We start from the raw sequence: 14,757 nt of genomic DNA on the forward strand, positions 1-14,757 counted from the left end.
TTAGCAGTCTGAATTTCAGAACTTAAGGTCAATTGCTGGGTGTTTTTTATTTGGACAAAGTGGAAATTGATGGTAACTCTCTAAATTTCTGTGGAAAAGTGAGAGACAAAATCATTCCAGGCCTAAAGAGATGGTTATCTTCAACTGATTATACTTGCATAACTTTCCCTTGTGTGGGAGGAAGAGAAAGTAAGTTTTTATTTAATTCCGTTACCACTTCCAGGTGCTCTCCTATTTTCCTCCTTCCTTTCACTGCCAAACTTCTGCACTAAATTTTCTAAATTCTCACCTTTTGCTCCCTCATAAGACTTCTGCATTGTTAACTTCCATCCTTACTCCTTAAACTGCCTTTTTTTTTTTTTTTTTAGACGGAGTCTCACTCTGTCACTCAGGCTGGAGTCAGTGGCACGATCTTCACTCACGGCAACCTCCGCCTCCTAGGTTCAAGCGATTCTCCTGCCTCAGCCTCCTGAGTAGCTGGGACTACAGGTGTACGCCACCAAACCCAGCTAATTTTTGTATTTTTAGTAGAGATGGGATTTCTCCATGTTGGCCAGGCTGGTCTCAAACTCCTGACCTTGTGATCTGCCTGCCTCAGCCTCCCAAAGTGCTGGGATTACAGGCATGAGCCACCGTGCCCAGCCGGAAACTGCTCTCTTAAAGGTCACCTGTGACCAACTTCATTGTCCTTCTTCTCACTACTGAGTTTGGTGCTTTTAAACTTTTCTTCCTTCTTGGAGTGCTTTCTTTTCTGGCTCTAACGTATCTTATTTTAACTTTCCTCCTCTCTTTCCTTTGACTTATTTTTGTCTAACCACCTTCTACCCTGAGTAGTCAGTAACCCAAGGATATAATGTAACCTTTTTTTTTTTTAACTTCTGAAATAGTAAATATTTATTTATTTATTTATTTTTATTATATTTAAGTTCTAGGGTACATGTGTACAATGTGCAGGTTTGTTACATATGTATACATGTAACCTTTATTAAAGGCCCACTATGTGTATACATTGTTTTATATGAGTTTATTTAATCTGCATAATCAAGGCAGGAGCTAGTGAACCTCTTTTGTGAGACCTTCATGAATACTATAGCTCTTCTTTTTTTTTTTTTTTTTTTTTTTTTTGATATGGGGTCTCACTCTGTTACCCAGGCTGGAGTGAAGTGGCGTGATCTTGGCTCACTGCAATTCCTGGGGTCAAGCAATTCTCCCACCTCAGCCTCCTGTAGCTGGGACTACAGGCACACTAACAATGCCCGGCTAATTTTTGTATTTTCTGTAGAGATGGGGTTTCACCATGTTGCCTAGGCTGATCTCGAACTCCTGAGCTCAAAGTGATCCACCTGCCTCAGCCTCCCAAAGTGCTAGGATTACAGGCATGAAACACCACGCCCAACCTCATGAATAGTATAGATCTTGACCTACTATTATAGGATAAATAAATGCATGCCTACAAACTCTTGAGCCAACATATTGTTCATAAGGGAAAGCTCTCAAATTCTTTACTGTTTTACCTTTTTCTCTCCTAAATCTAGTCCCATTTCAATAAATTCCTACTTGACCCTCTATCAGGTCCTCTGAAATTCCATCTCACCAGTTCTACCTCAAATTTATTTTCTATCATTTTTTTCCTGTCCCTGTTCTTGGATTCTTCAATCTCAATTGGCTTGACTTGGCTTTTCTCTTCCTTTCTGTCCTACAGTTCTTTCTTTTCATTACAGAAAGTAAAAAGTGAAAGTCACTCATTAGCTCACCAAATCCCACTCCACCACACAGATATCACTGTTAATCAACCACATTTTCCCCCTAAAAAGTCCTTTTAAATCTTTAAATCTGTACTTGGTGTAATCATTTCATTTTTCTCCATTTGGAGGGCTACTTCCTCTTGTGGAATAGATCATTCTCCCTCATCCTTTCAGGATTCCAAATTAACATTGGCCCTGGGAAGTCCTGCCCTGTGGACCCTGTCACCACTGCCCTCATAAAATAATAGAGGATGCCACACTTGAGAATTTTTGTGATGGGTTTTCTCTTTCTCATAACATCAGAGTCCTTTGTATCTGGATGTGCTATACCTGCCCCTCATCTTATCTGTATTTTTCACATCCTTCAAGAACCGAACGATTACAGCTCTCTTTTAACTATCCCCTCTCCACATTTCTATTCTGCAGTCTGAAACCACTCAGAAGTCTCGCTTCATGTTTATCTGTCTTATCTCCTTTTCTAAGTCCTAAGATCCTTAAGGACAGTGACAAATGTTTTATCTTTCTTCTCTATATTCCACAGCTCCTAGTCCGATATTGAGCCAATAGCAGGCACTCAGAAGGCAGTAACTGATTGACTGACTGACTGAATTATTGACAGGCCATGTTTTCTGTCTTTTCTACTTTAGGTATGTGGAGAGCCAACGCCATACCATTCAGGGAGACTACGTAGATACCATGGAAGAGCTTGCTGATTTGGTGGGGGTCAGGCCCAATCTGCTGTCTCTGGCCTTCACTGACCCCAAGCTGGCATTACACTTATTACTGGGACCCTGCACTCCAATCCACTATCGTTTACAGGGCCCTGGAAAGTGGGATGGGGCTCGAAAAGCTATCCTCACCACAGATGATCGCATCAGGAAGCCTCTGATGACAAGAGTAGTTGAAAGGAGTAGTTCTATGACTTCAACAATGACAATAGGCAAGTTTATGCTAGCTCTTGCCTTCTTTGCTATAATTATAGCTTATTTCTAGTTGTCCTATTGTCACTGCCCTGTTTTTCATTGCGAAGCTTATCTACAGATGCCTTCAGAATCTGACGAGACTCTCAGTTTCATATTGCCCAGAAATCTACTTTAATATCTCTTTCGGAAGCATTAATTCACTTTCCTTTTTCCTACAATGAAACCTGTTTTCCATTTGTATTAACTCATCTCCCTTCCACTCATGATCCGTCACTCTTCCTTGTGGTAATCCCTAGACTGGGAGCTCAGGTACTCTTGTAGTCATCTTTGTATGTCTTTAGCAGAGTTCTTGACATGTGGTAGGTGCTTAATAAATGTTTGTTGTTTATCAAATTTTATGGTAGGGAGAGTAAGTCAGCATCTGTATAAAATCGCTTACTCCACGTAACTCTTCTTCTGATAGGGTTTGATTTTCTATTAGAAGCTCAATTTTAGTATTTTTTCATATTATAACTAAATATGTTTCCTGAGAGATAAGAGAAATAATGTTCTTACAATAGTTGTATGTATCTAAGATAAGACATATAGATGCTTAAGACATTTTGTTTCACTTGCTATTCACTAGCGTACTTGAAACATGGTCATTTTTAGCCCTTTTCCTTAGGAACCATGTCTTTATTTTCTCAATAAAGAAATTACTTTCGACTTTCTAGGCTCACAGTCATTCAGATCATCTACCATCTGCCAATGAGATCAACTTGGTTGAGAATTTTGGGATTTTAAATTAGCTGTCCTACCTTTCTAAATCTCTTTGTTCCCATATTAGGATCCAACAAAACTTTATCTTAGGAAATATGATAAGTAGCTTCCAACTGTTGTAGTGTGGTCTACAAATGTGATTTGATTCATCTTCCCCCCACTCTAATTTTCTCCCCTTTTCTCCTCCCTTACATGGAGTCTAAGTAGTAAGTATTTGAACAAGTCATTTATGTATTAAATTAGAATTGATATTAACTAAATGTAGGAACATTCTGCTTATACCAGTTTTTCTCATGTCATAAAGTGTAGTTCTGAAAAACAGAGCAAATGAAATGCAAAGCAGGGACTTGGGTTGACATCTCAGTGCCACTGATGATTCTGTTTTCTCATCTGTGGAAGTTTCACTGTTCTTGTTTCATGGAGAAATTAACTAAGTGTCAGCTGTCAGGCACACTGAACTCAGGTGATGTTCATTAATAGCTGTTGTACAATATGTTTGTATTTGGATTGCTGCTTATTACTTAACAACAGGATAAACCTGAACAATGGAAAAGAACAACAGTAGAGAGTATTATCTTTCCAAATACAAACACCTGTAAGAGAACCGGAAATGTGAGAACTACAACTTCATCTTATTTAAACACTTGAACAATTGCCGGCCCTTTCACCGAATTTACCTGTGGAATGCCTTTTGAGAGTTAGAAGCTGAGAACTAGTATTACTTTTCAGGTCTTTTGCTTTCCCTAATCCTTGTGATACTGGAGATTTATCATCTATTAAAATGGACCTAGTATTTTTAAATCTGCAGATCAAAAGCAAATTGAATGTCTCTTGCTTCCTTTTAATTTCTTTTAACATATTAATTTCTTTTTTAGCATGTAAATTTGTTGAATTAACAGCCCTTTGATAATATAATTCCTAGTTATCAGCAATAAGTACACCAGTGTCTTTTTTAAATTAGGAGTATGTAATTCTAAATTAATTGATTCTCTCATTGTACATATTATATGTAAGGCTACAAAAAAAAATCATTGGTTAATGATTTTTTAGCTCAACCAAGGTAAAAGTAAGATGTGAACAGGAAATTGAACTCAAAACAACTTAAGATACAAAGCTCTTGTTACTGATAATGTCTAATAATATTCATCAATTTACCATATCTTGCTCTTATATTAAAATGTTCTATCATTTTCCTAATTATTTTAAAGTCAATTATGAAAAAATATATTCTTGTAGTGCCAGAAAATTGAATACATTAATAAATGGGGTAGAATAGATGAATTTCCCATGAAGAAGAATTCCAAATAACTTATGAACTCTGCCCTCAAGGATATGGAGCAGAACCTCCTACTTCTCCAGTGCGAGCTGAATAGTGACTTCCTTCCAAAAATTACACATGAAAAGGGGGAAAATAACTTTGTAGTGGAGAAATCTGATAAACACTATCTCAGCTAGGTTATCAAGATTAACACTAACAGTAATAAGTCACATTGATAGTATGCACCTTTGAGATGAAGTGATGAGAAGGCCACTTTACCTCTCTGCTGTATTCCTCTCAAAAACCATAATGCAGTCTAACCATGAGAAAAACATCAGACAAACCCAAGTTGAAGAATATTCTACAAATACCTGACTACCTCAAAACTGTCAAGATCATCAACAAAGAAAGTCTGAGAAATTGTCCCGGAATAAAGGGGCCTAAGGAGACATGACATCTAAATGTAATGTAGTATCCTGGATGGGCTCCTGCAACAGAAAAAGAACTTTAAGTAAAAATGAAGGGAATATTAATAAAGTATGCATTTTGGTTAATAATGTATCAATATTGGTTTATTAGTTGTGACAAATGTACCACAGGAATGTAAAATGTCAACAGTAAAGGAAATTGGATGTGGGGTATATGAGAATGCTGTACTATTTTTGCAACTTTTCTTAAATCTAAAACTCTTATAAAATTTAAAAATAAAAAGAAATGTGGAGTTATTATTATTATTTTTTGGCTCAGGATTTGACCCAGAGCTATGGTCTGGCAGAATTTTCTCAGAGGAGGAATACTGGCTAGTACAAGTCATTCAAATTACTATGTTTTTCTATGATTTCTCCACAAATTAAGTTGCTTTAATAATGCATAATGTAACTTAATTCAGCAGTTTTGCTTCCTTTGCTGAGTAAGTATATACTATAATTATAGAGAATGTAAAATGGTGATATAAAGTCAAAATACACAACTTCCTAAAATCACTTAGATATGTTCTTTCTTGAAGCTGCGCACATTAACCCAGCAGACCCCACTAGCAAATTTATGGTATGTTGATGTCATGTACATTCATAAATAAGATTATGTTACTTAATACTGGGCCTGTTAATTTTGTTAGGAGTAATACAGCATTTAAACAACCTCCAGACTGCCTAATGGAATTTCTCAGAGTGCCAAGTTTTTCCATGCTTTTATACACATTCTTGTGCTGTACTTTCCTCGTGATAAATTCTCCACTGGCCCAGCTGGCTAACAGCTATACCATCGTCCAGATTCAGGTCATCTGTTATCTCTTCAGGGATTATCTTCCTGACCCTCAGTATGAAATAGGTCACCTTCCTCTGTGCTCTCATTACAACTAGTGTTCTTCTCAATTACATTTTATGAATAGCCTTATCATAATATACAACAATAGTTGGTTCTCTCACCTGTCTCCTCCTTGAACTAGCAAACTCTTCGAAGGAATACATTTTTTACTTAATCTGTGTGTTCCTAGTGCCTAATGTAGTGGCTGGAACATAGTAAGACCTCAGTAAGTTAAGAATTAATTAAATGAATACATTCAATATGGGAGGTAAATAGATGACTTTTAAAGGATTAAATCAAACAGTGAATAATTCTTTTAGAAAAAGTGACGAAGGAGATTAAAGGGTGATTAACATTTTGAAATGTCTGCAGGACAAGCATGTTCTTCCAAAAACTGTTCCGAGTCATTGATCTGAATCAGTATGTTATCTTTTTTTTTTTTTTTTTTTTTGAGATGGAGTCTTGCTCTGTCGCCCAGGCTGGAGTGCAATGACGCCACCATCTCGGCTCACTGCAAGCTCCGCCTCCAGGGTTCACGCCATTCTCCTGCCTCAGTGTCCCTGTAGCTGGGACTACAGGCGCCCGCCACCACGCCCAGCTAATCTTTGTATTTTTAGTAGAGACGGGGTTTCATCGTGTTAGCCAGGATGGTCTCAATCTCCTGACCTCGTGATCCGCCAACCTCGGCCTCCCAAAGTACTGGGATTACAGGTGTGAGCCACCGTGCCCGGCCTGGTATGTTATCTTTAATGTTTAGTTGTGGTTTAAAACACAAGTGATATGTCCTCATCTATAATTCATTTCCTCAATCAAACACAAGACATAAGAAGCCAAGATCTTAGTACAAGAAAGAAGGTAGGGTATATATATGTCATCCTTGACCCTCATGCTGCCCTAATTTCACTGCTGTTCTGTCTTGCTTTCCCAAATTCCCCAGCTCCTTTGAAGCACCCATAACTTCTGATTGAAATTATTTGCAGAATTGTTGACTCCCCTTCATTCAGTAAAGATTTTAGCACCAAGCTCTCTGCCTCTCTATAATATAAAACTACTCCTGTAGTTGGTTTTAACACTGATGTAGGTAATACTTTCACCAATCCAATGTCTTAGTCAGGATTAGCTTCAGCTACATTTAACAGAAAATCCCCAAATAACAATGACTTAAATAAGATTTAAGTTTATTTTCCTCTTATATTAAAAAAGTCTGGAAGTAGATAGTCCTAAAATGATATAACAGTTCTTCAGCTTCTCTTTCTGCTCTACTATATTCAGCATGTACCTTATACTTCATGGTCCAAGATGGCCCACTGTAGCTATAGCCATTATATGGACATTCTACACACAAGGAAGGAGAAATGTAACAAGGGCACACCCCTTTTCTTTTAAGGAGACTTTACAAAAGTTTCACTTAACATTTTCACTTAGTGTTATTGGAAGAACTTAGTTACATATCTAGCTACTAGGGAGACTACAAAATGTGTCTTTATACAGAGAGACAATATCTCAGGAAAAAAAACCAAGGTTCTGTTATTAAGAAGGAAGAGAGAATGAATGTTGAGGTAGATCTCTAACACTCTGCTATCTGGCCCTTTAGTTATGTGATCTTCTTACTCCAGTGATTTTATAATCTGCCTCATCTCAACTACCTATACCCACATGGACATATCTAAGACATTGTCATGAATAACTGCAACACCACTAAAGTCTCAATTTCAAGCATCCCACTCTCTAAAACTCTCTCCTACCTTTTCAGTTCATTCACTCTGGTACTCCAACTCCAGCAGTTCTTTGACTCCACTGGGCTGCCCATCAACCCGCTGTCTTCATTTCCCAGCCCACCTCATTTAAAATGCATGGTCCAACATTATAATCACACCCTACCATGCACTCTCAATTCCTTTGTTGCTCTCCTCCATACTTGCTTAGCTAAACTTCATCTTTGGTTATCTGCCTGCATCAAAACAGCTAAACATGACAAGAGAAAAATACTAGTATGGTGACTTGCCTTGTCTGAAATTCATAACCGCTGAACATAGGTAGACCTTCAGTGCTACTGCCAATCATACTTCATTTTTCTAGACAATTCTCTGTCCCACCTTTCTAGTTGATTACTGCATATAACCTATCTCCTCAAACCTCAAATATGTTGTGTCCTTTCCTCACAGTCAGCTAATCATCATCTCTTTTTTTCCTCTAAGAAAACAGAAACAATCAAAAGACTTTCACATATCTTCACTCTGTGATGAGGTTTTTAGTTGGGGCTAGTCACATAGGCACCCTCTGCTTAGCACGTATCAGAATTCCAGACTCCCAGAAGAAAAGCAAGTGTTCAGCATAAATCAATTGTTTGTACAAACAGTTTTAAAAAAGTGAGCCACTCTTATCAGTTAAGGTGGTAAGAAACCTCCCAAAATCCAAGTTCCCAAATCCCATCCATGGGCCAAACTTGCAAGCTAAAGCAGTCACAAGCATGGAGTTGTGCTCTAATTCCTTGAGGGGGCAGTAGCTACATAAATTATCTGGAATTCTGTATGAGAGATTTGTTCCCCCACATCCTAGTTGATTTTAATTGTTTATTTTTTAGGTATGGGAAGCATTATTATGGTTCTAACAGTCAGCTAACTCCTTTCTGCACAATGCCTTTTACTGGGGATCTTGAATACTGGTCTCTAGACCCTTGTCTAGCCCGCGTTTCTCAAAATGTGGTCCCTGAGGCAGAAACATCAGCCTTGTACTTGATACAAGTCCTCAGGCCCCACTCCAGACTTACAGAATCAGAAACTCTGGGTACATAGACCAGCAATCTGCATATTTGACCCTCTAGGTAATTTTGATGTATGGTAAAGTTTGATTTAGTCAAAAGGAGAGGTGGACCTGTATCTGTTCTGTCAGGCCTCTCACTGATCCTTAGGCTTTTATTGTACTCTATTATCTGCTAGTACCAATAGCTTCTGACTTGTGAAAATTGGGTGGGTAGGGGTGAGAAATGGCATGGAGCTGGAGTGTGTTCAAACCGGCATCTCCCTTTCTCTGAGAATTTTAAGTAAACTTATTTTAAGGCTCTTTTCAGGCCAGACGCAGTGGCTCATGACTGTAGTCCCAGCACTTTAGGGGGCCAAGGTGGGTGGATCACGAGGTCAAGAGATGGAGACCATCCTGGCCGGAATGGTGAAACCCCGTCTCTACTAAAAAGTACAAAGATTGACTGGGCGTGGTGGCACGCACCTGTGGTCCCAGCTACTCAGGAGGCTGAGGCAGGAGAATTGCTTGAACCTGGGAGGTGGAGGCTGCAGTGAGCTGAGATCACGCCGCTGCACTCCAGCCTGGCAACAGAGCAAGACTCCGTCTCAAAAAAAAAACAAAAAACAAACAAACAAAAAAAGTTCTTTTCAGAGTCTTTTTTCTCTATTTTCCTGGGTGCAAATTCTCTCATTTGAAGAATCTTCCGACTACAGAACATGACACTGGACTTCCTCATGTACTTTATTATTTTTATTACTTTAGTGATTTTTAAGACTATTTATTTAGAAATTATTTCAGTCCTCCACAAAAGTTACAAAAATAGTACAGTTCTTATATATTCTTTACCAGGCTCCCTAAAGAGAATATTTCACATAACACTATGACAATTATCAAAATAAGAAAATGAACACTGCTATTATATGATTAAGTAAACCATGGACCGCATTCCTATTTTACCACTTTTCTACTAATTTAGTTTTTGTGTTCCAGGATCAGATTCAGGGTCCCATTTTGCATTTAGTTGTTAAGTCTCCTTAGTGTCCTCTAATCTTTGTCAGTTCTTCAGTCTTTTGTTGTCATTCAGGACTTAGGCACTTAAAAAAAAAGAAGTTTCATACTCAAGTTGGATTTAGTTTAACCTAATGTTCCTTTTCTGTCCTGGGATCCCATCCAGGATACCACATTACACTTAGTCATCACCAGTCTCTTCTAGACTGTGACAGTTTCTTATACTTTCCTTGTTTTTGGTGGCCTTGATAGTTCTGAGGAGTACTGGTTAATTTTGTACTTAATTTGAGATTGTCTGATATTTCTTCATGATTAGGCTAGGGCAATGAGTTTCAGGGAGGAAACAGAAATCAAAGATCAAATGCTATTCTCATCATATCATGTTTACATGCCACTAATGACATTACTAGAGATGTTAGCCTTGATCAGCTGGTTGAGGTAGTGCTCTTCCTCCTTTCCATACTGCGCTCTTTGAAAAACATTTACTAGGCTCGACTCACGCTTATGGGGTGGCAAATTATGTTCCATCTTCTCGAGGGTAGAGTACATACATTTTTTGGAATTTTTCAATATGAGAATTATCTCCCCATTATTTGTTTCTTCAATCATTTACTTGTATCAGTATGAACTCATGGATCTTATTTTATAATTTGGGTTAAATCCAATGCTGAATTACTTATTTTTTGAATTATTCTAGCTTTAGCCATTGGGAGCTCTTTTAGTTGGCTCCTATGTTACTTTGATATACCATCAGTTTTTTGTGTCTTTTTAAAGCACTTGTTTATTTTCTGGCACTATAAGATGTTTCAGACTCATCTTGTATATCCCCTGCCCCAGTCCTAGAATTAGGCATTTTTCTCAAGGGCTCTGGTTCCCTTTGTTGGAGAACAGTATTAGAAACAAAAAACTGGATGCTGGGTGTGCTCCTTGCTTCTGCTTGTCATTGCTTCTAGGCCTTTGGAGGACAGAACTTGGAAATATATGTGTGTATACTAATGTATTACACATGAATCCACATGTATTTTTAAGTATTTCTATGTTTACCCATCTGTATCTATATTAAGCTAAACATTTCATATTGATGCCTCCTACCCTAACCCAGGATTTAATGATCACATGCCTACTCCTCTCATTTTACAGATGAGAAAATTTATGGCTAAAAAGATAAAAGTACTTGCCCTACGTCAAATAATTTTAGAGTTGGCAGCCTATTTGTACCAAATTAATACTCACATGGTGATGATATATACATAGTAGATTCATAGTTAATGAAGATGCTAATTGAGATACTAATTATTCCAGGAATGTATATCTATAATTTTAGAGGAAATTTTCAGTGAATATTTAGTCACAGTATCACTATACACCATATCTATTTAGAGTTGTAGTAGTTTCCTTAGAGATTTCCAGAGCATGTGCTCCTCTAGAGCAGGGGTGGCTCAGCAAAAGCTCAACAAGTATTGGGGCCCTCAATCAAGGTTTGTTGAAATAAATGGACTATACTTATCAAGAAATACTGGCTAAATATTTAACCTGCACCTCATTTATAAAATGAAATATCATGGATCATCTGTTCTGCTTACCCTCATAGGGTGGTTCTGAGGATCACATGATAGAATTTACCTGCAAATCCTTTGGAATCTGAAAGGAAAAATTATGATACTATTTGGGGAAAATTCTGTACCTTTGAATTGGGTTTATCTTCCTTTAGGTGAGCAGAATCACTACTATTTCTCTGCCTGTATAAAAACTATAAAAAGATTAAAATCAATGGTATTTGTTTAAAAATAATTAGTTTACCCAATGGTTGAGTAGTCTCTTGTGTATAAACTCGTATATTTTGCTAACTGATTTTATTAATAGTTTTTAATTTAGGCATAATTTTCATACAATAAAAACTTACTTTTTATTGTACAGTTTGGTGAGTATCAATAACTCCACTACAGTCAAGATACAGACCTGTTCCATACCTCCCCTTCAAAATTTCTTCATGCCCTTTTGTAGTCAATCACTCCCCACCCCCCATCCCCAAGTCCTGGCAAACACTGATCTGTTTTCTGACTGTACAGTCTTCCTTTTTCCAGAATGTCACATAAGTGGAGCCTGGCTTCTTTTACTTCCCATAATGCATTTGAGATTCATCAATATTATTGTATGTATCGAGTTATTCCTTTTCATTACTGAGTAGTATTCCATTTATAGCTATGCTACATTTTAATTATTGATTCAGCAGATGTATTAGCCTATTTTCACACTGCTATAAAGACATACCTGAGACTAGGTAATTTATAAAGAAAAGAGGTTTAATTTACTTATAGTTCTGCATGGCTGGGGAGGCCTTCAGAAACTTACAGTTATGGCAGAAGGGGAAGCAAGCTCATCTTATGTGGCACAGGGGAGAGACAGTGAGTGTGTGTGAATGAAGGAGGAACTGCCAAACACTTTTAAAACCATCAGCTCTGGTGAGAATTCATGCACTATCACAAGAACAGCATGGGGGAAACCGCCCCCATCATCCAATCACTTCCCTCCCTTGACATGTGGAGGTTATAGGTCCTTCCTTCAACATGTGGGTATTACAATTTGAGATGGGATTTGGGTGGGAACACAGAACCAAACCATATCACCAGGTGAAGGACATTATGTTTTTTCCATTTTAGGGTTTGTGTTTTTTCTATTATATGAATAAATACATATATGTGTTTACAGGTTTTGTGTGAACTTGTTTTTATGTCACTCGGATAAATACCCAGGAGTGGGAATTACTATGCTGCATGATTAAGTAAATGTTTAACTTTATAAAAAAGATCAGATTGTTTTTTGAAACAGTAACCATCAAGATCAGATGTTATACCTATCCTTGGTCATAAATGGAGGATGAAACTTGGTGAGTGGAGATGGGAATATAAACCTCCAGATGCCCAATTTAACCTGTCACCCAGTTCTGTAAAATCAATATACTCTTCCCTCATTCTCACATCCTCACTTCTCAGAGGAAGCGAGATCTCTTTAGCAGTGTGTGTAAAAGCTTGCACGTGAGGCTGCCCATGTTATTTTTCTGTTTATTAGGCAGAATGATTGATCTGAGGAGACCAGTGGCAATGACACCCTAGACACAGTAACATCAGGACAACCCATTACTTTTCCTATTACCTCCTTCTTTTCCTTCCCTCTAGAAAGAAAGAAGAGCATTGGGGTGACAGCAATAAATCTAAAGGGAACAATTATACTGATACTGGTTAAGAGGATCTTGTATCTTTACCTACTTATTCCTGAATCTAAGAAAAAAAAAGGAATTTGGAACTAAGGAGAATTCATTCTTCCTACAGTGTCACATTACATTTGTTCTGTGTCTAAAACATGCAATATTCAAAACTGACTTTTATTATTAACTGTTGAGTGACTTACAAATGTTGTTAGAGCAGAGCAGGGCAGAACAGTGTCATGGATAATCTTCCAAAGCAGATAATTCAAAAGTCATTTCCATTTAGCTGTGCAAAAACAGTTTATTTCTCTCCTTCAGTTTTCCATTGGTTAACATACTTAGTTTGTTTCTGCTAAGCTGATTTGACTACTGCAAGGAAATACATACCAAGGACATATTATTTGGCATGGTGAAACCACCTTGGGGTCAGAAAACTGAATACTACACAAGTCAAGGTTTAATGTATTATATCTTCAAGTGCCTTGCTTCAGTGTCCTATGGTAAGGAATTGAGGGGTGGAGGGAGAAAAGTAGGGATAACCAAAAAGGATGTACTCAGACAGTAAAGATTTTGGAAGGGTGAGAAAGAAGTTGCAGTAAAATCGTACCTTTTTTTTTTTCTTCCTGTAAACTGTCTTTGGTTTATGAGCCAAAGAATGAGTTTATAAGGGGCAGAGAAAAAATGGGGGAGTAGTGAATTTGTTGTACTTAAGTGGGCTGTCAACTTCATAATATAAAAGTGAACTTTTCAGCAAATAGAGCTGCTCACCCAGAAAGGGTGGCCTATGTAAATTGGGGTTCCCCATCATTGGCCGTGTTTAAGCCTAAGTGGCATATCTGGTTAAAAATGGATTACAGTAAACAGTATTCCTGTATCCTTCATTCCGCAAATGCAAAAGCCTACTCTGTATAAGGTACATGCAGAATATGAAAAGGTATCAAATCTGGATCTGCTCTCTGCCAGCTGTCAAAGCATTGCTTCTCACACACGTTAATGTGATCTTGTTAAAATGCAGATTCTGAACCCTGGGGATGGGGCCAGATTCTGCATTTCTAACAGGCTCCCAGGTGACGCCAACACTGCTGGTCTGTGTAACACAGAGTGATAAACGTTTCTAGAAGGAGACATGCAAATACTTATAATACAAAGTTAAGTACCTTAGGGATTCCACTAATTTTCACAAAAACCTGGATCCCTCCCAACCCTAGAGCTGTCTTTGCCCTTTTTATACCTTTAGTGTTCCTTCTGATGTTTTCGTTGTTGCTATCTTCCTTGAATTTTATTTCTTCTGAGGTTTCTCACTGTGTATGCTGTTTCTTAGCCTAGGAGAGCCTTTTCGTTCTTCTCCTAAGACTAACATTTTACTAATTTGTCAAGGTCTAGTTTCTAAACACGCCATCTTGAATTCTTCCCTGCGACACCAGTCGGGCTGAAAGCTCCTTCCTTGTCGCTCCCCATTGAACAGGTTTTTCTTGGGGCGGGGGGAGGGGGACGGAGTATCCCTGAGTCGCCAGGCTGGAGTGCAATGGCGCGATCTCGGCTCACTGCAACCTCCGCCTCCCGGGTTCAAGCGATTCTTCTGCCTCATCCTCCCAAGCAGCTGTGACTTCCGGCGCGCGCCACCACGCCCAGCTAATTTTTGTATTTTTAGTAGAGACGGGGTTTCACCTTGTTGGCCAGGATGGTCTTGATCTCCTGACCTCGTGATCCGCTCGCCTCGGCCTCCCAAAGTGCTGGGATTACAGGCGTGAGCCACCGCGCCCGGTCAGAACAGTTTTAACCTCCAGCAATGACCACTGCTTCCTTCTGCCT

At 38.4% G+C, this 14,757-nt stretch overlaps 2 protein-coding genes across 8 annotated transcripts in view; both read left to right on the forward strand.

Moving 5' to 3' along the window:
* FMO5 (flavin containing dimethylaniline monoxygenase 5) overlaps positions 1 to 3,373 on the forward strand; it is a 52,263-nt gene extending 48,890 nt beyond the window's left edge. For 6 of the 7 annotated variants that reach the window (XM_063664064.1, XM_063664089.1, XM_063664099.1 and 3 more), the window contains exon 9: positions 2,393 to 3,373. In XM_063664064.1, the coding sequence (XP_063520134.1) occupies positions 2,393 to 2,738 (346 nt within the window). In that variant the 3' untranslated portion in view covers positions 2,739 to 3,373. The remainder of the gene's footprint in view (positions 1 to 2,392) is intronic. The other variant, XM_063664105.1, reaches the window with a different exon arrangement.
* The window catches only part of LOC129015142 (neuroblastoma breakpoint family member 11-like), a 2,260,169-nt gene that overhangs the window by 1,144,695 nt on the left and 1,100,717 nt on the right, over positions 1 to 14,757 (forward strand).

Source organism: Pongo pygmaeus, chromosome 1 (genome assembly GCF_028885625.2).
Source record: "Pongo pygmaeus isolate AG05252 chromosome 1, NHGRI_mPonPyg2-v2.0_pri, whole genome shotgun sequence".
In the NCBI taxonomy this organism is placed as follows: Eukaryota; Metazoa; Chordata; class Mammalia; order Primates; family Hominidae; genus Pongo; species Pongo pygmaeus.